The 23,478-nt window shown below is 43.1% G+C and overlaps 1 protein-coding gene across 9 annotated transcripts in view; it reads left to right on the top strand.

Annotated features, from left to right (window-relative positions):
• KIF13A (kinesin family member 13A) overlaps positions 1–23,478 on the top strand; it is a 212,938-nt gene that overhangs the window by 180,176 nt on the left and 9,284 nt on the right. For 3 of the 9 annotated variants that reach the window (XM_027040377.2, XM_027040373.2, XM_053223195.1), the window contains 13 exons: positions 2,104–2,142; positions 3,743–3,842; positions 5,920–6,046; positions 8,380–8,435; positions 10,186–10,310; positions 10,567–10,743; positions 11,450–11,542; positions 11,857–12,009; positions 13,521–13,598; positions 17,143–17,190; positions 18,249–18,360; positions 19,537–19,688; positions 20,169–20,273. In XM_027040377.2, coding sequence (XP_026896178.1) covers positions 2,104–2,142; positions 3,743–3,842; positions 5,920–6,046; positions 8,380–8,435; positions 10,186–10,310; positions 10,567–10,743; positions 11,450–11,542; positions 11,857–12,009; positions 13,521–13,598; positions 17,143–17,190; positions 18,249–18,360; positions 19,537–19,688; positions 20,169–20,273 — 1,365 coding nt within the window. Of the gene's footprint in view, positions 1–2,103; positions 2,143–3,742; positions 3,843–5,919; positions 6,047–8,379; positions 8,436–10,185; positions 10,311–10,566; positions 10,744–11,449; positions 11,543–11,856; positions 12,010–13,520; positions 13,599–17,142; positions 17,191–18,248; positions 18,361–19,536; positions 19,689–20,168; positions 20,274–20,658; positions 20,701–23,478 lie in introns of all 9 variants that reach the window. The other 6 variants (XM_027040378.2, XM_027040374.2, XM_027040379.2 and 3 more) reach the window with 4 other exon arrangements.

Raw genomic sequence — 23,478 nt, 5'->3', positions numbered from 1 at the left:
TTCAAGCTACATGTACTTTATTCATTAATGTGAAGAAGTAAGTCAAGAAAAATTACTTCGGGGGTGTCTGGCTGGCTCAGTCAGTAGAGCACATGACTCTTAATCTCGGGGTTGTGGGTTCGAGCCCCATATTGGGTGTAGAGATTACTTAAAAAATAAAATCTTTTAGAAAAAAGTAAAAAGATGGGGCTCCTGGGTGGCTCAGTTGGTTAAGCATCCGACTTCAGCTCAGGTCACGATCTCGCGGTTTATGAGTTCAAGCCCCACATCAGGCTCTGTGCTGACCGCTCAGAGCCTGGAGCCTGTTTCAGATTCTGTGTCTTCCTCTCTCTCTGACCCTCCCCCGTTCATGCTATGTCTCTCTCTGTCTCAAAAATAAATAAATGTTAAAAAAAAAAAAAGTAAAAAGAAAAATTACTTCAGTATTAGGCATGCATTTAATAAGTTAGTTATTCAAATGATAATGATGGGCACCAAACTAAAACAAGAGTGGATTTTTCAGTCTTTGCAGAGAATATGTTTAACTATATTTTTAAAGCATTTTCTTACAAATGTTCATTTGTTTTTGAGAGAGAGAGTGTTAAGCAGGGGAGGGGCAGAGAAAGAGGGGGACAGAGGACCAGAAGCAGACTCTTGCTGACAGCAGCGAGCCCCATGTGAGGCTTGAACTCATGAAGAGCTCACAAACCGTGAGATCATGACCTGAGCTGAAGTGGGATGCTTAAATGACTGAGCCACCCAGGTGCCCCTAAAGCACTTTTTAAAATCAGCATATTTGGAAGTATACTTAGATAGGAGAATAATGTAATTATATTTTTAAAGCTCTTGAATAAAAACACTTTGTCTTTTTAAGACTAGACCACTTCACTGCCTGTTCGAATATTAACCCTCCAATAGCCATAGAAAAACCAAAGAAGATTGTTACATGGCCCAGCATTCACTTTCAGTAGAATCTGCCTCCATGTAGGCTATTCTTTACAAATGGAAGTTTCTTTATTCTTGTGTCTAAGGAAAACTGTCTCAACTAAGTCCTAATTTATTTTCAACATGGTGATTTTGTTTTGCCCAATGTTTTTGCCAAAATTGTTTATGCAGTTACTGTAAACTATTGCCATGGGTTTAGGACAGTTCTGAATTTTAGGACAGTTCCGATTTTTCTGATTGGTGTGATGCTAATATATCCAGTAGTGGATGACAATGGATCCATATATTCAGTATGGCGAGCCGTGCTCTTGTTGCAATAGTACAATGCAGAACTTTGTATGTGAATGGCCTTTAGGCTCCCAGTGGGCTTTCCCCTGTGATGATTTCCTCAGTGCATGTGGTGTGGTGCAGGGAAAAGGGCACTGAGTGGGGAAATTAGCAGCTTGGCTCCCAGTCCTGACTCTGCCACTATTTGGCAGATTTAACCTTGGGTTAAATCATTTCATCCCTCAGGACCCTGACTGCCTCATGGTTAAACTATGAGGTGAAGGAATAGTCTAGTTTTGCCATTTGGTCTTTCTAAGCCTGGTCCAGATCTCAAGTAGCCCACCCCGCGATGTATATCCACCATTCACGTAACAGTAGAGTAAGGCCTGGCTCAATGATGTTGGTTCTTATTCCCATCTAAGAGAGATCTTGTTTTTTATTTTTTATTTTTTTTAATTTTTTTTTTCAACGTTTATTTATTTTTGGGACAGAGAGAGACAGAGCATGAACGGGGGAGGGGCAGAGAGAGAGGGAGACACAGAATCTGAAACAGGCTCCAGGCTCCGAGCCATCCGCCCAGAGCCTGACGCGGGGCTCGAACTCACGGACCGCGAGATCGTGACCTGGCTGAAGTCGGACGTTCAACCGACTGCGCCACCAGGCGCCCCGAGAGTTCTTGTTTTTTAAATGACTGTTTTCTTTATTAAAAACAAACCAAACCAAACTCAAGTTCGTCGTTCTAGATGAGTGAATTAAATCCACTAAACCTTTCTTGCAATTCATGTAAATGTTTTATTATGCTGGTGTTCTATGTGTTGTCCATTGTAATGCGTGTGCTACGCTTAAAGAATTATTTGTATGCTGTTTGAGAAACAAAATGCATGTCCTTTGTGTTTATTTTTTTCCTACCAGAGAGATGATGAGGATGGTGATGATATGGATAGTTATCAGGTATTACTGCTGCTGTCGATCTGTGGCATGGGGCACAGCTACTGCTAATTGCCGGCATCCGCCAAGCAGAGGGCAGGGAGGAGGAAGGAGGACCATCGAGCAAGACTATGGCAGTGTTTCACTCGCTTTGGATTTGCTTTAAGCATAATCAGGGATACAATACTCTCCCTATAGATTTCTCTGTCCATTCAAAATGTATGACCAGAATACTGCATTACTGCTATGCCATCTTGAATGAGCCTGTAAAGACTTTCTAAGCAAGCCCATCATTGCTGTATTAAATTAATGACTTTACAACTTGTACAATTATGCATTCATAATCTTTGAGTAGAGTCTTGTCTTTTCTCCTCACCTCCAAGAGAGTAGTATTGTTCTAATACGCCATTTTAGTTTAAAAGTCTCTTGGCAGATAGGAAATTGCAAAACATTTTCTGCACGTAGTTTAGTTTTATTTTGCCAGTTTTCCTCTTTCGTTAGGAACAAGCTTAATTATCCATAACTTAGAGAATTTAAATCTCAGCTTTTTCTTCTGGAAGTTTAGCGGGGGAAGACTGTACCTCTGAACTTGTACCCAGTCAGCAGTGGCTGGTCTGCTGTCGTGGAACATGGCATGATAGTAACAGGCCAGGCAGCAAGTCAAGAATGAGGTTTTCTGGGTTTGGTCCCCAGTCATTGTGGTGATTCTCCGTAGTTTCCTGGTGAGCCTTTCTGTATGTAAACTGTGGGTACATTGCAGGTAAAGCCTGAGAGGTCCTCTGTGTCTGCTCTTACTGTCGTGTCTTAAAGGTTAGACTGGAATTAAGCAAGTCAGAGAGCATTTTGAGTCGAACTGGTGGATTTCTTGCCCTCAGAACTCTACTAAGAAAGAAAACAAACAAAAATAGACTTTGCGAGGAAATACCAGTATCCCCTTGGACCTCGGCGACGCTGTTAACTAACGTGCTGCTGCTGTCTGTGTGCTTCCTGCCACGTTGTTCACGGGGAAGTCCAACAGCTGCTTCTGGGGGTCCTTAAAGCATGGCTGATGCATGTTGGGTGTTTGCATGGGAGATTTTTGGTTAGCCTTATGGTAGTGGTCAGAGGTGAAATGTTGGCAGCAAGTTTGAAAGGTTCTCTGCTCATCCCTTCTTTGCATTTCAGAAACTATATGTCATGAGGCCATTGAACTATGAACTATGAGGATGTCTGGTTTTTTTGCATTTCCATTTGCTGTTACATGGTTTGGGCTCTGTTCATGGTGTCTCTGCTTGGAATCACACATCCTTCAAACAAGTAGCTCCAATTTAAACACACACATAGACGCACACACACACACCATAGAAGAATCATCCCAACAGCTGGCGTAGCTTGAGCTTCTCTTGCTTTTAAGTATAATTATCCTTTCGGAAATCCAGGGGCTCTGATTTCTGAGTTAACGGGTTCCTCGATCAGCATGCTGTGTTTCTGAGACCCCTTTGCTTTCTTGCATATTAATCACATAGCAATGTTCAATGGCCTTTCCTAATGAAAACTTTCCTGATCGATGTAAACGTCTTTGTTAAAAAAAAGAAATAGCCATCTGTGCACTCTACAGGACGATGTTTTCCCTCCCTGATGTCAGGAAGAAGACTTAAACTCTGTGAGGGAAAGGTGGTCCGACGCACTCATCAAACGACGAGAATACTTAGATGAACAGATTAAAAAAGTCAGCAATAAAAAAGGTATGTGAGATTAAACTCTTTCCCGGGACTGGCTTTTTCACATCGAGACAGTGACAACAGGTTGTTTTCTCCTCTCAGCTGGACAGTGATACCGTAGTTTTTTTTACCTTGTGACAATTATAGATGTTAGCGAATCATTTTGTATGGTATTGAATTTGAAAGTCATAAGCATTCACAAAACTCTAAGTGAACTGTGTGACACTAAATGTTAAACTCAAATTTTGTTTCGGGTCGCCTGGCAGGCTCAGTTGGTGGACTGTGCGACTCTTGATCTCAGGGTTTTGAGTTTGAGCCCGTCACTGGGTATAGATTACCAAATAAAATAATAATTGAGAAAAATAAACTCAAATTTTGTTTTGATGAATGCAAATGCGTTCAGTACCGACATCTCATTATGAGGTGTTCTGGGCTCAGACCCCGGACTGATGGCAGCTAGAGGGTCACGTCTGAAACCACAGCCCTTGGCAGGTCAGCGCCCAGCTCCCCTTGGGTGGCAGCCGTGTGCTCAGCTGGTGCAGGTTGGCTTAAGCTGGTCCACCCAATGCTACCAGCTCCAGGGATTGTTTGCTTATACTGGCAACAGCCACTCGGACTCTAACATAGAAGTATGTTCTTAAAACCCTTAGTCTCTCATCCTGACTTTATGATCCGTTCATTGTGGTTGGTTCTGTACCAAAGGACACATTATGAATGTTTATCCATTTCAGGTAGAGGTTAGCAAAAGCTCCCCCTCAATAAAAAATCTTGGCTAAACATTCTTTTGATTTTTAATATTTATTTATTTATTTATTCATTCATTCATTCATTTTTATTTTTTTTCGTGTTTTTTATTTATTTTTGAGAGACAGAGCATGAGCAGGGGAGGGGCAGAGAGAGAGAGGGAGACACAGAATCCGAAGCAGGCTCCAAGCTCTAAGGCCTCAGCACAGAGCCTGACGTTTGGCTCAAACCCACGAACTGTGAGATCATGACCTGAGCCAAAGTCTGACGTGTAAACAACTGAGCCACCCAGGTGCCCCTATTTTTGAGAGAGAGAGACATAGACAGAGAGACAGAGAGAGAGAGACAGAATGAGAGTGGGGGAGGGACAGAGGGAGAGGGAGACACAGAAACCAAAGCAGAAGGCTCCAGGCTCCGAGCTGTCAGCACAAAGCCCGACATGGGGCTCAAACTCCCAAACCGTGAGATCATGACCTGAGCCAAAGTGGAATGCTTAACTGACTGAGCCGCCCACGCGCCCCTTGGGTCAACATTCTTGACATCAGTTTGTGTACGAGCTCGGCCTGCTAATGTCAACTCACTTTGACTACACCTTTGTAGCCGCAGAGTTGAATTATGAATCCAAGGACTTCAAAATATATTAAATAAAATCTCTTTCCTGACAAGCGTGAAGGACAATGAAGTTAGTTGTAGAGAGTGCATATGTTGGGGGTTTCAGTCATCTGTAAAGTAGTGTGTAGTTTTATGAGGCGGTGTCACACCCATCATTTCATTGGCTCCTTCCAAGAAGCGTGTGAAGTAGACATAACTTGTATTATCCCTTTTTGACTCATTAGGAAGCCCAGACTCTTCTGTGAACAACTTCCCCCAAGTACAGAACCAGGAAAAACAACCTGTATTCTCATCCCTGTCCCAAGGCTGTTTCTGCGTCCCTTCCTGATGGTCCATCAGGCGAGGGTCCTGGCCCGAGAGCTTGTCTGGGTGCTCAGGCCGGAGCTTCGAAGCCTCATGTCCTTTTTTGGAACATCATGGATGTTTAAGCCACTTGGGGAATGTTACCAAATGAAAACCTATTTATTTTAAATTTGGAAATTGTCGGGGTGCCTGGGTGGTTTGAGCGTCCAACTTCAGCTCAGGTCATGATCTCATGGTTTGTGAGTTCGAGCCCTGCATTGGGCTCTGGGCTGACAGTGCTGAGCCTGCTTGGGATTCTCTCTCTCCCTTTCTGCCCCTCCCCTGCTCCCACACATGCTCACTCTCTGTCTCTCAAAAGTAAAACATTTTTTAAAATAAAAATAAATTTAGAAATTGTCTTTTCGCCCCCTCTCGGCACCCATCCCCTCATTTTGTCCTGCAGAGAAGACGGAGGACGACGTGGAGCGGGAGGCCCGGCTTGTGGAGCAGTGGGTGGGACTGACGGAGGAAAGAAACGCCGTGCTGGTGCCTGCACCGGGCAGCGGGGTCCCTGGGGCGCCCGCTCACTGGTAAGTGCTGTCCGTTCCCCCCACGCAGGCCTGACATGATGGTGGCCGGCCGGCACCAGAGGCGTGCCAGTGCCTTTCCAGGGCTGTCACAGTAAATGCTAAGTGACGTGAACTGCCCAGGGAGGGACCACCCATCTCTGGTGCTGCCTTCCCTTCTCTCCTCCCCCACTGCAGCCAACTTCCTCTGCCGGGAAGCCGGGGAGTGAGGATTAGCTGACCCGCAACCAAATACCCCATGTCTTAGTTTCTCCACATGAGCATTTTGGACACGGTTTCCTGATCTCCAGAAATTCTCTTAGTTGGACTTGAAAGAAGGGTGTTTCCAGGGTCTATTTGGAGAGGGGAGAAAATGTATTTTCTTATTAGCTTTCAGTGCCTGCTCTGTTTGGTCCCTAACACACAGTAACCAGCTCTCGAGCACTAAATAACAGTGATCAGTCAATTGATCATTCCATCCCAATGCTCATGAGAAACAGCATGGTATCCTAGGCTCTGCAGTCCAGTAGATCTGAATTTAGTTTCCAGCTGCAGCTCTTTAAGTGTTCAATTTCATTAACTTCTCTGAGGCTTTATTTCTAATCTATTAATGGACCTCCTTTTTTTTTTTTTTTTTTTTGGATTGTTGTAAGAATTAGAGTTAATATATTAAAAATACCTTGTCCATGGCGCCCATTTGTTAAATGGTAGCTCCTGCTGCTGCTTATTCTCATTCTCGTTCTTTTTACAAGAATATGTCCTAGGGGTTCCTGAGTGGCCTAGCTGGTTAAGTTTCTGACTTTGGCTCAGGTCATGATCTCACAGTTTGTGAGTTCAAACCCCGCATCAGGCTCTGTGTTGTCAGTACAGAGACCACTTCCGATCCTCTGTGCCCCCGAGTCGCTTTCTGCCCCTCCCCTACTCTCACTCTCTCTCAAAAATAAAAAATATAAACATTAAAAAAAAGGAATGTGTCCTAGGCATTTAGGAGAAATTGGATTGCTTTTGAACAGAGAATATACACGCCCAGATCGTGTCTTTAGGGTAGGCGTAGAAACATCAGTGATGTTATTTGTGTCCATAATGACAGAGAGAAGTATAATGGATTTGATGGTATTATGAGACCAGAAAATCCAAATTTGCTGGCACATAATTTGTAACATGATGTTTCTCCCCACACAGCCCCCTGCTGTACTGGACTCCTGTAGGGCACACACACGGTCTGTCTGCTGGCCACGTGTTAACAGATGGACGCCTCATTCCCAGTCTTGTTCTGCTTCCTGAGGCCTTGTCTAGACAGTCTTTCTCCTTACCTCAGTCACCTTCATTTGAGCCATTTCCAAACTTCAGATCATCTCGACTGTACAGTGGGTCCTGACCCTGAGTATTCTGATTCTCAAGAGAAAAGATGGGCCCAGGACTTTTCATTTTAAGAGGCCCTCCCCACTAGGTGACTCGGATGCACCTGGGCCAGTTTTTGATAAAACGCTGACTGCTTTGGTCTTTTTTGTCTTTCATTGTCTTTTTAGCCTTTTTTTATACATCTTTAATTTTTTAAGTGTATTTATTTATTTTGAGAGGGACAGAGAAAGAGAGAGAGTGAGCAGGGGAGGGGCAGAGAGAGAGGGAGAGGGGGACAGAGGATCCAAAGCAGGCTCTACACTGACAGCAGAGAGCCCAATGCGGGACCGGAACTCATGAACGGCAAGATCACGACCTAAGCCAATGTTAGGTGCTTAACTGAACCAGCCAGGCGCCCCTCTTTTGGGCCTTTTATATGTCTCTCATTCTCGCCTCCTGTGAGTTTTTTTCAATGTTGTCTTTATTGTTTATTTCCTCTGGGTTCTGATCCTGCCCCCTATCTCCATTGTTTTTCTTTCTTTCTTTTTTTTTTTTTAATGTTTATTTTTGAGAGAGAGAGTGCACACTTGAGGGAGGCGCAAATCCAAAGCAGGCTCCAGGCTCTGAGCCATCGGCCCAGAGCCCGACCCGGGGCTCGAACTCACGGACCGCGAAATCATGACCTGAGCCGAAGTCGGACGCTTAACTGGCTGAGCCACCCAGGCGCCTTCCCCATCTCCATTCTTAACAGCATCCCTTCCCTTCTTTCCCATTACTAGAATTATTTCTAGAAAGGCTTCAAAGAATCTTTGTTTGGCTGGTAGTTCTTTATGGAAGTCACATAGTTCTCGTGATTTGTGTTGACAGGGACGTCAAGAAATGTGAAAGTATTTCATTCATAGAATCTGTATCTCCACAACAGTTCTCCTCCTCTTCCGTGCCTCTGTGGTGTTTGATTATCTAACAAGATGTAAAACATGTATTTTGTTACGATTAAATTTTGTTGTTGAATTTAGGATCCCACCGCCTGGAATGGAAACCCACATCCCGGTTCTCTTCCTTGATTTGAATGGTAAGTAACCACCAGTGCTTTAGGTGTTCTTGTATTTAACTGAGATTTGTAATCTGTTCAGACGCACCTGACTGGGATCCTTGAGCCACCTTTCTCATCACTCGTCTGTTGTGTCCAGGTGGCATCCTTAGTCCGACCAAATGCATGAAGTTTGACACGCAGCATCACTGGTTATCCCACAGAGGAGTGCACAGTTTAAAAGACAGTACCGAGAGGTTAAAAACTACACATGAAAACGTTAAAACTGGGGCACCAAGTGGTTCAGTCAGTTAAGTGTCTGACTCTTGGTGCAGCTCAGGTCTTGATCTCAGGGTCTCGAGTTCAAGCCCCATGTTGGGCTCTACACTGGGCTCCGCACTGGGCATGAACCCTACTTCAAAAACAAACAAACAAACAAACAAAAACACACGTTAAAACAGTTATGGTTTAGAGACATTAATGGACATAGGAGTTACCTGAGAAGGTAATCGCCCGCAGAGATTCTGAATTTTGAAACTTTGCAATGGCCTAGGAATCTGCATTTCTAACTAGTGCCATTTGCTCCCCACCCCCAATAGTATTGATATCAGAACATGATTACACTATAACCTTGCATTGAGGGTTGTTCTTTACTATGGCAATTAGACCAAACCTGTGTGAACCAAGAATGATGGTTCTTGTATTCAAGTATTCAAATTCTTGTATTCAAGTATTTTAGCAGTAAAATCCATCTTCAGAATGCAATCTTAAATGGAACCCCTTTTGTAGAAGGTAAAAGCAGAGTTGCCAAGTGGGGAGGTAGGTAGGCTCAGGTAGGCTCTTTGACACGGCCCCCAGAATCTTAGAACACAGCCTGGAAACCTCTTTTTTGGAGGGAAGACCCAGGGAGGTTGGCTTTGGCTCTTCATATGAAGAGGTTTTTTGTTTTGTTTTATTTTGTTTTAAGTCTGGAAGTAAAATGCGTGCCTCATGACGTGGTGAGTTCTCTGTTCTTGGGGGGATAAGAGCAAAGGTTGGACGATCACTTACAGAAATCTGTGAAGGGTGAATCCCACATGGCGTAGGGCTCTGGAGGAAGGTGATCCTCGTAGTTCTCCCAAGTACTCAGAACTTTGAATCTTTTTTTTTTTTAAGTTTATTTATTTTGAGAGAGAGTGCAAGTGGGGAAGGGGCAGGGGGAGAGAGAGAGAGAGAGAGAGAGAGAGAGAGAGAGAGAGAGAGAGAATCCCAAGCAACCTCCACGCCACCAGCACAGAACCCAAAGCAGGGCTCGAACTCATGAGCCACGAGATCATGACCTGAACCAGAACCAAGAGTCAAACTCTTAACCAACTGAGCCAGCCAGGCACCCCACAGAATTTTGATTCTAAATTGCTAATTTAGCTGTTCCAGTCTCTAATCGTGTGTAAGGTATGTAAGCAGGACACAAGCCTAACCCCAGGTTACACAAGGAATTGACATCAGAAAACAAAGTTTCAGGTGTTTGTTTGTAGGGAAAATATTTGCTCCTAGGACTGCCTATGGGATATATTTGCCCATTTTATCAGAGACTCACAGGGTCCCTTTTTAGCTCTCCTAGTTGTCCCTGGAAAGGATACAAGCTATTGTGAGTTTTGGAGTCTCTATTTCAACTGTGGGGTAAGGAAGGAAAGAAATGAAAGTGTGTTACTTGCAAACTTCATCAGTGGAAAACACATTTTAAAAATGTTGGCGCTTGCTTAAAAAATGACTTTTCCTTCCACTTCTGTTTCTGTGCCCTGGATTTGGTCAGCGGATGACCTCAGTGCCAACGAGCAGCTCGTGGGCCCCCACGCGTCTGGTGTGAACTCCATCCTGCCCAAGGAGCACGGCAGCCAGTTTTTCTACCTGCCCATCATAAAGCACAGCGACGAGGAGGTAATTGAGCCCTAAGGCTCTGTTCGTGGGCTTCCGGTTAGTGCACAGCCCAAGGGCCTCTCTTCCCATGAAGCTGCCGTGGTCTGCACTGGGGGAGAGGACTGGGGAACTTGGAAAAGTAGAATGTGTGTTGTCGCTCAGAAGAGGTGAGGAGGAACATGTATGACTCGGTGGGGCTGCGTTTATTTCCGTGCATGGTGTACATGTGCACCCCTGAGCCGTGTCTCTTTCCGCCTCCCCCTTCTCCCGTCCTTAGGTTTCAGCCACAGCCTCTTGGGACTCCTCAGTGCATGATTCCGTTCACCTGAATAGGGTCACGCCGCAGAATGAAAGGATTTACCTCATAGTGAAAACCACGGTGCAGCTCAGCCACCCAGCTGCTATGGAGTTAGTATTACGAAAACGGATTGCGGCCAATATTTACAACAAACAGGTAGTAATGGGGCCTGATTCTGCCGTTGCCTTCATGAGCTTGAAGTGCCTTCCTCCTGTCACAGGGTAGGGTTTGTGGTGCCGATACAGTGGAAGTGCAAGTGCTTCCCACACTAGCCAAGTTACAGCCTGATTCTCGTTGGCCCAACATACTGGGGCATAAAGAGAGCAGAGGTAAATGTCACCCAACAGAGGGCTCTGTGCCTTGGCCGACTTGAAACGCATCATCCTAGGAGGCAGTGGGGCAGTGACATTTCGCTGTTCGAAATAGGTTAAGTGACAAATCCCAGCAGGATAGTGACAAAACAGGATGAGAAGCGGGCTGTAAATAAATCCCTGCTGCGTCCCCGGGTCTCATCTCAGAGGTGCTACAGGCCAAACTGAGCCTCTCCAGCCTTCCTCTGCCTGTGAGAGGAGGACACATTGATTCAGCCCTGTTGAGACCAATAGCAAGGCTGCCCATGGGGGAGAAGAGCAGCCCCCCAAATCCCTGGATGGGCTGCAGATTCTGTTATCTGATCCCCAAATGACAGCTGGACACTGTTGTCCTTCAGAGTCAGAGACAAGGATTTTTTTGGTTTTATTTTTCTGGGCATTGTATGCGCATCAAAAATGTAGTCCTTGATAATGTTTCTGCAATCTGTAAAAGGCTGAATAACATATATAGTATTTCATATCGCTTAATTCGGTTTTCCTTTCCTTGGCAGAGTTTCACCCAGAGTTTGAAGAGGAGAATATCGTTGAAGAATATACTTTATTCCTGTGGTGTCACCTATGAATTAGTATCCAATATACCAAAGGTAAAATACATATTACTTTTTAGAAATATCAAAATACAAGTATTGGAGGGGTGCCTCAGTGGCTCAGTTGGTTAAGCGTCTGACTCTTGATTTCAGTTGAGGTCTTGATCTCAGGGTTGTGAGTTCAAAGCCCCTCACTGGGCACCACATCGGGCTCTGCATTGGGCAGGAAGCCTATTTTTAAAAAAAAGAAAGAAAGAAATACAGGTATTGGAGAATATGTTAATTCTTAGAACATCTAAATCACTTCCTCACCACAGTTTGGATAAAAAGATGATTCACACAAAAGCATTGTCATTGCCTTGTCCTTTCAGGCAACAGAGGAAATTGAGGACCGGGAAACACTGGCTCTCATGGCAGCAAGGAGTGAAAACGAGGGCACTTCCGATGGGGAGACCTACATTGAGAAGTACACGCGAGGCGTGCTGCAGGTGGAGAACATTCTGAGTCTTGAACGGCTGCGGCAGGCAAGTAACAGCAGTATCTGGACCAGAGGATGAGATCACCAGCCCTTTCCCCTCCACATGGACAAAGATGAATTTATTTACCAAACACCTTCCCTCTGAGTCTGTGAGAGAAGGAAGACTTGAGTAGCAGTCTCATTAGACAAAGTAGTTACTTTGAGGAGCGCCTGGGTGGCTCAGTCGGTAAAGTGTCCAGCTTTGGCTCAGGTCATGATCTCGTGGTCTGTGGGTTCGAGCCCCACGTCAGGCTCTGTGCTGACAGCTCAGAGGCTGGAGCCTGGTTCCGATTCTGTGTCTCCCTCTTTCTCTGCCCTTCCCCTACTCACACTCTGCCTCTGTCTCTCAGAAATGAATAAACATACACACATACATACATACATACATACATACATATATATATGATGTAGTTACTTGGACAAAATAGTATTATCAAAAATTAAAATAATGTCTACATTTTATCAAACACCTTCTCTGGAAGTACTGTGCCTGAGTGATTTAAATACAGTCTTTCATTTAATCTGCAAGATCACCCTAGGAGGGAAATAAACACTGTCACAATCTCCTTTGGTAAGTGAGAAAATTGAGGCCATGGTAAAAAGCTAACCCGCCACAGGCTACACAGCTAACAAGTGGTACAAAGTCAGTTGTAAACCTTGGAGGGCTTGACTCCTAAGTCCACAGGTTTAACCACATGCTATTACCATCTCCCTAATTTTGGGGTCCAGGTTAACTTCTGTAACAACAACGGGACATTCAGGTGAATGTAGTCTAGGTAGTAGAACTCTAAGACAGGAATTGTCATCCATGGAGGCAATAGTTGAAGTTACTGGAAAGTGCCTTGTGAGCAACAAAAGTTCTAAGATTGGCATCTGGGGGCGCCTGGGTGGCTTGGTCGGTTAAGCGGCCGACTTCGGCTCAGGTCACAATCTCGCGGTCCGTGAGTTCGAGCCCCGCGTCAGGCTCTGTGCTGACAGCTCAGAGCCTGGAGCCTGTTTCAGATTCTGTGCCTCCCTCTCTCTCTGACCCTCCCCGGTTCATGCTCTGTCTCTCTCTGTCTCAAAAATAAATAAACGTTAAAAAAAAAAAAATTTTTTTAATAATTAAAAAAAAAAAAAAAAGATTGGCATCTGGCAGAAAACCCTTCCTTTAGTGGGAGTCCCACCAAAATTGCTGCATGAATAAAGTACAAACAGCATAAAAGTTGACTGTGGTTTTGCAAATGACATCTATACTTACGGGTACCTCTGCGTTTTCTCTGCCTACCTATGTAAAAAATCCACAACATAAATCAGTTCAGCAGTTTTCTTGGTTTTATTTATGACAGGCATTTTTGGTAGGTTAAGGAAAAAGAAATGAGTGGGGTACAATAAAGATCCCAGCTCTTGTAAATTTGGGAGGGAGTGTGGGGTCAAAACGATGCGTATTTCTATATTTTCTAAACATTCCACACTAAATGTATGTTATTTTTGTTATCAGAAGGAAAAAAAAATAAATGCTATCGTGAAATTTTACAGGCGGTCACGGTCAAAGAAGCACTGTCCACGAAAGCTCGGCATCTCCGGAGGAGCCTAAGCACGCCAAACGTTCACAATGTAAGTGCACCCTGCTGAGTGAGGCTCTGCTGAGTCCTGGCCGTGTGTCAGGATGTGGGGGCGGTGCGTAAGGGGTCTGGAGTCAGGCGGGAGTAGGCCCTGTGGGCCTCCCACAGGAGGTGTGGGCATCCCGCAGCACCAAGCCTGTCCTCTCCTAGGGAACCACAGCAGAGAGCGCTGGTATGGTCACATGACTGAGCCTTTAGTGGGATCTTACGGATTCCTGGTCATAGAGTTATGTCCTTGAAAGAAGTTTCTTGAGACATAAATGCATGTAGTTGGTTTAAGGATGGTAGAGACAGCTAAAAATCCTGGCTGCTGCTCGTGAGTCCGTTTCTATGCCCTGTTCAAGCTGCCCTGGTGGATTCTGCTGGGCTGCCCATCAGTGTGACAGGGCTCCAGGCACCTTCATGTAGACACTCCTCTAGTTCCTGGTCTCTCCCCTGACCACTGGATTCTGTTCCCCAACCAGTTCATCTGGAAAATCCAGTTGACAGAAACTGCTTCTAGTGCAGGGGAACACTGTCATGGGAAGAAAGGACAGACTAGGGCATGGACAGTTGCAAAGCAGTCTCTTTTCCAGAAGCAGCAGGGTGTAAGATCCTGCCAAGGAAAAGCACAGCATCCTTGCCTTCCTCCTCTCCAGAATTGCCTGGAAGTGATTGAAAACATGGCGGACATTGATAAAAGTTGTCATACGGCAGGCCACAATGCAGCCCCAGACAATCCCTATAATCGTTTTTTTTTAAATTTTTTTTTTAATGTTTATTTCTGAGACAGAGACAGAACATGAGTGGGGGAGGGGCAGAGAGAGAAAGGGAGACACAGAATCGGAAGCAGGCTCCAGGCTCTGAGCTGTCAGCACAGAGCCCGATGCAGGGCTTGAACTCACAAACCATGAGATCATGACCTGAGCCGAAGTCGGTCGCTCAACCGACTGAGCCACCCAGGCGCCCCCCACATAATCGTTTTTGTACAGGTTACTTCTGACCACAGTGCAGTTATTAGAAACTGATAATGGGAGCCTCATACTACGTATGTAAAAAATCCACAACATAAATTAATTCAGCAGTTTTCTTGGTTTTATTTATGAAAAGCATTTTGGGTAGGTTAAGCAAAAAGAAATGAGTGGGGCACAATAAAGATTCCAGCTCTTGTAAATTTGGGAGGGAGGGTGGGGTCGAAACGATGTGTATTTCTGTATTTTCTAAATGTGTAAATTGAAAAAAAAAATGGTCTTTTAATTAAGTTTTAGGTATCAAAGAAGAGAGCGTAATGGAAATCAGGATGTATTTAGAACAAAATGATAATAAAAATGGGTACATGTACCAGTACTTGTGGGATGTGGTTGGAAGTGGTAGTTAGACAGAAACTGGGCTCTGAATTCCCTGTTACTCCGCTTACAGAGCCGAATACTAGACAGTAGGGAAAATGAAAGAACAGTGAGCTACTATTAGGGATGTATGGCTCTTGTATTAAAAAGAAGAGTGAGGGCCGCCTGGGTGGCTCAGTCGGTTAAGCGTCCGACTTCAGCTCAGGTCACGATCTCGCGGTCCGTGAGTTCGAGCCCCGCGTCGGGCTCTGGGCTGATGGCTCAGAGCCTGGAGCCTGCTTCCAATTGTGTCTCCCTCTCTCTCTGCCCCTCCCCCGTTCATGCTCTGTCTCTCTCTGTCTCAAAAATAAATAAATATTAAAAAAAAAAAATAAAAAAAAAAAAAGAAGAGTGAAAAACAACGAGGGAAACATCTATGCTACAAGGGTGTAGACAGACCCCCTATGATGTATTCTGTCCACCTCCAGCCCCCTAAAAAATGATCCTGCTCTAAGATTCTGAATCTAACTGCTAAGTAGTTACAGGGGACAGAAGAGAATGTTAAATGACACAATGGGGACTCAGCAAGAGGGAAACTTTATGGGAACAAATGACCTAGAAAAGGGAAAACCCCTAAGAGACAAAATACACCCTCTGATTGCGATGTACAAATTGTTGTGATCCTGATTCAGAGTTCATCGAAAATGTTTATGAGACATTTGAACACTGGAAGATATCTGATACTATTTAGGAATCCCTTAATTTTTTTAAGATGTGATAATGGTATTATGTTTATGTTTGTTTTGTTTTTTTTAATCAAACTCATGACCCCAAGATCAAGAGTCACGTGCTCTTCTGACCGAGTCATCCAGGTGCCCTTGTGGTTATTGTTTTTTTAAAGGGAGGAGGAATTCTGTATTTTTTACAGATTCACAGAGAAATATTTATGGATAGATAATTTTTAAATTAAACAAAATCAGAATAAAAAAATGTTAAGGTAATAATAAATGCTAGAGCAGAATCCTAATAAAGAAGGAAATAATAAAGATTAGAACATAGGTGTATGAAATAGAAAACTAACAATGGAATCAACAAAGCTGGAAAGCAGACTTTTGGAAAGACTGGTCAAATGCACTGACTTCTACTTAAGTTTCATTGGGGAAGAAAAAATATTGGGAGAATAATTCAAATATTATTGGAAATAAAAATGGACATATCACTAGAAACAGAATGGAGATTTAGACAGCATTAAGAGCAAACCATGAATAACGTTATACCAGTAAATGTAAAAGCTTCAACAAAATGGAATTTTCCTACAAAAACCGAATCAAGAAGACAGAAAATCTCAATGCAGTTATCACCATAAATGAAGCCTAAATTCGTGGAGAGACAGACTGTGTTCATTGATGGAAGCACACAGTGTCAAAGAGTTGGCACATCTCCTTAAACTGATCTATAAATTTCCCACATAATCTCCTATAGGATTTCATAAGCTGACCCTAAAATTGCTATGGAAGAGCAAGTGGAAGGCACACAAACCTTATCTGCAGCCCAGGGTTTCCATGCCTTAGTATAACTTCTAGAGCGTCTCATAGAAACATAGGATGGGGACGCCTGGCTGGCTGGCTCAGTCGGTAGAACACGTGACTCTTGATCTCGCAGTCATGAATTCAAGCCCCACGTTGGATGTAGGGATTACTTAAATAAATAAACAGACTTAAAAAGAAACATAGGATATATTTAGAACTAAATAATGCCGAAATTGTATACATGTCAATCATTGTGGGGTACAGCTAGAGTGGTACTTAGGGACCGTAACAATAATTTATTTCATTATAGTTTGTAACTGACAAAAATTGGAAGTGGCCTACATATCTATCCAGAATAGAACAAATAAATTATAAGACTAATTAAAAAGACCATGGTAAGATACCACTTTTTTTCATTATAAAAATACGCAAAAGATATACATTATGTGTGCATATAGTAATACTTTTATGTATAAGATGTGCATATATTTTTATGTGTACATCCATTTTATGTATATAAGTAACTATAGAAGCTGGTGTGGGAATAATAAACCCCAAATTGAGGGTAGTTGTTAACTGCAGAATAAAGAGGGACGTGAGAAGGTCATACAGGTTTCAATTGTAAATGCGACACTACATTTCTATATATGTAGTTTATGTTACACATATGAACTACGTTGATAAAACCATTGCTCTCTTACAGGTCTCCTCCAGCCGACCAGACCTTTCCGGCTTTGATGAAGATGATAAGGTGTGCACTTAACAGAATCTAAGTCTGAAAATTTAGGATATCCTGGTGTTTTGAAAATCTCAGGATTTCCTATCTCAATCTTATTCAGATTATTGTCTCTACATGTCCATTTCCAAGTTCAAATAGTGGATATGAAATTGCTGTGCACTCAGTGTTACGTTGTAAGTTAGCATATTTGCCGTATCAAGCTAATACTACACATAATTGAATATCTGTGTGTTAACGGGTCTAACTCAATGCTTTAAGAAGGTATTATATCTACCCTAGCAAAATCAAAATTATTTCAAGTAGGTAAAATTGGGGATTTAAAATTAAGGACATATTACAACATCACCTTACTCAGCAAATATTTCTTGGAACATATATTGTATATATGTCCCTATGCCAGGGACTAAGTGATTCAAAGAATAGAAGCACAGATTATGCCCTCAAGAAGTTTAAAATCTAGTCTTTAGCGGCAGCCAACTCCTGAGAAGTTGGAGTAAGATTAAATAAACTTATATGATACATACAAGTTTTCTCTCTCTAGTATACCCATATCTTATGCCAGTTTGATACTTTTAAATCTCAGGCATATGGAGTAGAGTAACCATACCACCTAGTATGTCTGGGGCAATCCCAGTGTATGCCTGCTACCCAGGCAAAATTATCAGTGGAACCATTTCACCCTGAAAAGTGTTTCATTGTGGTCTTTAAATTACCCAGTCATCCTAGATAACGCACCAAATTTATAAAAGTGGCTGCCTCTGGGGAGGAAGGAAAATGAATGGGACCTTAGAGGTTCAGGAGGGGATTTTACTCTGTTCATAATGATTTTATTAAGTCTTGAGCAAACATGATACAGGATTAACATTAACACTCTAGCTGTATCTTGGGTATGACAGCATTGGTCATGTTATTCAGCCATTCATACTTTTCTATATGTTGGAAATATTTTACAATAAAAATAAAGAAGCGCACATACTGCCTTTAAAAATTAGAACAAAACTCAATTCTGGGCTTCATTTCTCATTTTTAAAGGAACTGAATTGCAGTTAACCCATGTCTTTTCCTTGTAGGGTTGGTTAGAGAACCAATTAGACATGTCTAACTACAGCTCCAGTTACCAAGATATAGCCTGTTATGGAACTTTACCCAGGGATTCGCCTCGAAGGAGTAAAGAAAGTAGTGGTGAGATTGTTTTTCCATGTTCTTTCTTTATAATTTCTAGGAAAAGCATGGGGCGGGGGGATCCTTTTGTAAGTGGCATATAATAAGATAGGAACCTGAAATTCTTAGTGGGCTGGATGTTTCTAAACTGTCTTCTTGAATAGAATATGTCACGTTCACTTATTTGATTTCTTTTTGCTTTGTAGCCAGTATATCTTCCAGATAATAATAATAATCGGCTTTTTGTGTAGCACGTTAGAATTTTCAAATCCTTTTTCCCACATCATTTCCTGAATTTGAAGTCAGTTTTGAGATGCACACAAATCTTATTACATTATGGTTAGACTTCATTCTTTACCAAAAGACTATCTACCCGTGTGAGGTTTTTGTACTCAAAAGATTTTTACAAGAAATTTTTGATTCCCCGAGCAGTTCCAAAAATGACACCAGAAATGAGGTTGATCAGTGACAGCATTATTCCTTAACTGTGTAATCTTCCAGTGCCCTGAGAGGAACAGCATTCTCTGAATACGTAAATCAGCTTATATTTTACCTACTAAATGACACTGTACCAGAGAATTGGGAAGAAAATACAGGAGGAGGAAAAGAGGCCCTAAACGGCCAGAAATGAGTGAAAGCAGGAAAGAGGAATTGTTCCTCAGCCATATGGAGCCAGGGTGGCTTGGGAGAAAAGGGGCTTGCAAGAAAATTTATACAGGATCCATTCGTTGAATGTTTATTGAGCCTCTACTTGCTATATGCAGTGAAAGATACAAAAAGGTACCATTCTAGATCCTAAATTCTAACTGTGGAATGAGATACATGGAAAATTAGATAATAAATGGTAAAGAGCCCAAATGCATGTACGGACAATAGCGTCCAGGAATTCGGAGCATTGGAAAATCAGCATGAGTTGAAATCGCTAATAGGTGGTGCTTCAAGCTGGATCTTGAAAAGAAGGTAGAAAATTTAGGTTCTGCTTTCTTCGATGCCGCCCAGTCCTTTGATGACTCTTTGTGACTCGGTAGATACATCTCCATTCTTGCCCACATCTGTCTGAATCGTTAGCCAAATATCAGCATGTTAATTTCTTTGTTACACCAGATCCTCCTCCTCTGGCTAGGTGATGACTGTGCTTCCTGTGCGCTGGGTAAAGTGCTCTGTGCCTGTGAATTCATGCCTGTCTGTCCTTCCCAGGTTGTACATCCGAGAACCCTCACGCCTTAACAGTCAGTCCTTTTAAAGCATTCTCTCCCCAGCCGCCAAAGTTTTTCAAACCCCTGATGCCTGTAAAAGAGGAGCATAAGAAAAGGATAGCTCTTGAATCGAGGCCTCTTCTAAGCCAGGAGGTAAGTGCCAGAGTTCTCTGTACCGCGTAAACAAGAACAGAATTGTGTTGCCTGGGGAGCAGCGACAGTGTGCATTAACAAGCTGGGCGCTGCGTGTAGACACGTGTGGGTCACCCAGCGTCACGGGGGAACTTGTTGTGTGTTGTTATTGCTGTTATTTTCTTTCTGCTTACGGCTTTTCAAAGTATTTTTTTTTAACGTTCCATGTGAGAAAGATGTTCCCTCGGTGTTTGGAAAATAGTATGGGCTTTTTTTTTTTTTTTTTTTAATTTGATAAAACCAGTTATGCTATTTGCCATTAGTCTGTGTAGTCTTGTCAGACTTCTTCAGTGGTTTTAACTTCGGCCTGCGAAATCTCCGCACTACTCCTGTGGAATACAAGTGTTTGTGTTGCTTTGCTAACTTGCACGTACTTAACCGTGTATTTCGGCTGTCGGCGTCTTCTGTGTGTGATGCATCTGTGTGTCTTAACCTTTGCAGAGCATGCCTCCACCTCAGCCACATAACCCTGGCTGCATTGTGCCCTCGGGAAGCAATGGCAGCAACATGCTACTAGAGCACAATAGCAAACGTGAGAAGAAGATTGTAAGTTCCAGAACCATTTCTGTCGTATTGCCTGGTGGTGGGTTTTAAGGCCCTTTCACAGACAATCATCCAAATCCTTTAAGAAGAAATTAAGATAATGTATTGGGTCTTTCTCTCTCTTTTTTTTTTTTTAAGAAAACAGTGTGATCACTGGTAATGAAATGTTGCATGAATGTGGCCATGACCTTTGGTTCTTCTAAGTGTTCACTCTATTTTATTTATTTATTTATTTATTTATTTGTTTGTTTGTTTGTTTGTTTAGTATCAACTTGCTTAGAAAAAGGGGAAAAGGCACTCTTACTGATTCTAGTCTTTGAAAAGGGTAACAAAGAGATCGCTTTAACTGATTCTGGATCTTTCTAATGTGTCTCTGCATACTGCCCAGATTCTGAAGTTAATCTACCTAGAGGAGTTGCACTTACTTGCAGTGAGTAATCATGCACTTAGCTATGGGGATGTTTGAAAGCTCCTTTCGTGTCGCCTGATGCTCCCGCTAAGCTGATTCTGCAGCTTGAAGCCGTGCTGCAAACCCTCACTGCCCCCGTTACCGCCTCAGCACCTCAGGCGGCAAAATAGGTCCCAACCCCCTCAGTGTCAGGCTGGCTCTTGGGATGGCTTATCTGTATTTCAGCCACAGGTAGGTTGAAACTCTGCCTGTAAAATGCCCTTCCCCAGCTCTTGGTTTTCAAATTACACATTTGCAAATCGTTTTTAAGACGCTGTTATACCCGGCACGGGGGATTATATGTGATACCTCAATTTAAAAATCAAACTGTAGGGTGCCTGGGCGGCTCAGTCGGTTAAGCGTCTGACACTTGGTTTCAGCTCAGGTCATGATATCACGGTTTGTGGGTTCAAGCCCCGCATCAGGCTCTGCACTGACGGTGTGGAGCCTGCTTGGGATTCTCTCTCTCCCTCTCTCTGCTCCTCCCCTGCTCATGCTCTCTCAAAATAAATAAACTTAAAAAAAATAAAATAAAAAAACAAACTGTATTCCCAGACCTGGAAACAGTTTTCTTGTGTCTGAGCTTTCACTCTCCTGTGGCTTCCTGGGCTTTGAAAAAGTAAAGCAGCTTGGAACAAGACAGAGCTGGTTGGTGTTTCCATCTGAGGACAGTCTGATCTGTGGGCAGCCCGTGGGAGGTTTCCTTTTCCAGCTGCACATGTCAGACCTGGTCCAAAGACTCCGGGGTGTGAGGTCCTCTAAAGGTTCTAAAATGGGCTCCTGCTGCTCACTGTGTGAACCTAACAGGAACTTAACCCAGAATGCAGTTGGCCATGCACCTGCATGCTTGGAGAACTCACAGGCCTTAGGAAATGACCTTCTCATTCCTCCTGTCTGTGGAGGACAGAAGAAAAGGCACCATTTCCCCCTCCCCTCTGTCCCTCTCCCCACCGTTGCTTCTGTGTTCTCCCTGCCCCTCAGTCCCAAGTCTCCACCATAGTTCCTGCTGGAAAAGAGGGTGAACATCAACACCTGCCCCTACATCTCTAAATCCTAATATGTTGCTCATTCACTTACTTGACCTCCCTGCTTAATTAATAAGGCTGCAGCATGGGCTGAAAAGGCCAAGTAGCTAGCTCATGACCCCTGCAAACTCTCTGGCTCTCTGGCTGGTTGGATCTGTTGGATGATGTGGAACCTACCACCATGATGCATGGGTAGTAAATTTAAACTTCTTGTAACAATCCATTCTGGTAGAACACACCATCAGGAGACCGCTGGATGACCCTTCTGGGACTACCCAGCAGATGGTTTCACTGTTGATAGAGTTTGCCTCTTCATTATTTTCTTTACTTTCCTTGTATTATTTTTACATAAAACCCATTTCAGGACTTTTAGCTAGCAGAGGGTAGGATGGAACTGGCTTCTCTTAACCCAGCAACTCTCAAGCAGCACTTAGCCTCTGTGTGGTTGCATGCACCTTGAAGTCTACTGAGTAGGGTTTGAGGGTACCATTTTTATTGCTGGAAACTTGAGAGAATGACCTCTACTCTCCTTAGAAGTCTGGCACCAAACAATAATGACAAAATCTTTAAAAAAAGGAGAAAGAGGGGTTCCTGGGTGGCACAATCAGTTGAGCGTCCAACTTTGGCTCAGGTCATGATTTCACAGTTCATGAGTTCGAGCCCTGCATCGGGTTCCATGCTGACAGTGCAGAGCCTGCTTGGGATTCTCTCTCTCTCCCTCTCTCTCTGCTCCTCCCCAACTCGAGATCTCTCCTTCCCACCTCTGTCTCATATATATATATATACACACATATATATATACACACATATATATACATATATATATGTATATATATGTGTGTATATATATATGTGTGTATATATATATATTTTTTTTTTAAGAGAAAGAGGGGTTCTTGGCTGCTTAGTCAGAAGAGCATACGACTCCTAATCTTGGGGTCATGACTTTGAGCCCCACATTGGATGTAGAAACTATTTAAATAAATAAAACTTTTTTTAAAAAGTTTTTTTAATAAAAAAAAAAAAAGAGAAAGAAATCTGTCTCTGCCTCTTCATCTCTGAAACTATTGAACTGCTTGATTTATTTCAGATAGTTCTGGCTTTTCCAGGATGTTCTGGTAGATTTTAAGGGTATTGCTTGATCTGAGGTTCTAATTCTCTGCGGGAAGCTTTCATTTTATTTCTCCTCTTACAAATGGACATACACTGCTTTATCCTTTTGTTTCCCATTCTCTCTCTTTCCTTTTACACTCTTGAAAAATCCGAGGGTGACTCAGTGGTTTGGTCTCATCAACGGAGTTTGAAATAATTTCTGATAGTTTCAAATAGAATGTAGTTACATATAGCTAGCCTTGATTCTTTTATTTAAAAAAAATTTTTTTAAGTTCATTTATTTTGAGAGAGAGTGCTTGCACGCAAGCAGGAGAGCGGCAGGGAGAGAGAGAATTCCAAGCAGGCTCTGCACCACCAGTACGGAGCCTGACGTGGGGCTCAAACCCACAAACTGTGAGATCATGACGTGAGCCAAAATCAAGAGGCGGATGCTTAACAGACTGAGCTACTCAGCCTACTGAGGCTTGATTCTTACAGCACAGTGTGTTGTCTGATCAATTTGGGAAGATACACAAATGTACTTCATGTCTTGTTTAAATAACATAAAGGCAACAACATGCCTTTGGAGTCTATCTTTTTTTTAAGACATTAAGCAGAGAGAAGATTAGAAAGGAAATCACTT

The sequence above is a fragment of the Acinonyx jubatus genome, chromosome B2 (assembly GCF_027475565.1).
Source record: "Acinonyx jubatus isolate Ajub_Pintada_27869175 chromosome B2, VMU_Ajub_asm_v1.0, whole genome shotgun sequence".
Lineage (NCBI taxonomy): Eukaryota > Metazoa > Chordata > Mammalia > Carnivora > Felidae > Acinonyx > Acinonyx jubatus.
This window is presented reverse-complemented; position numbering and strand designations above follow the sequence as displayed.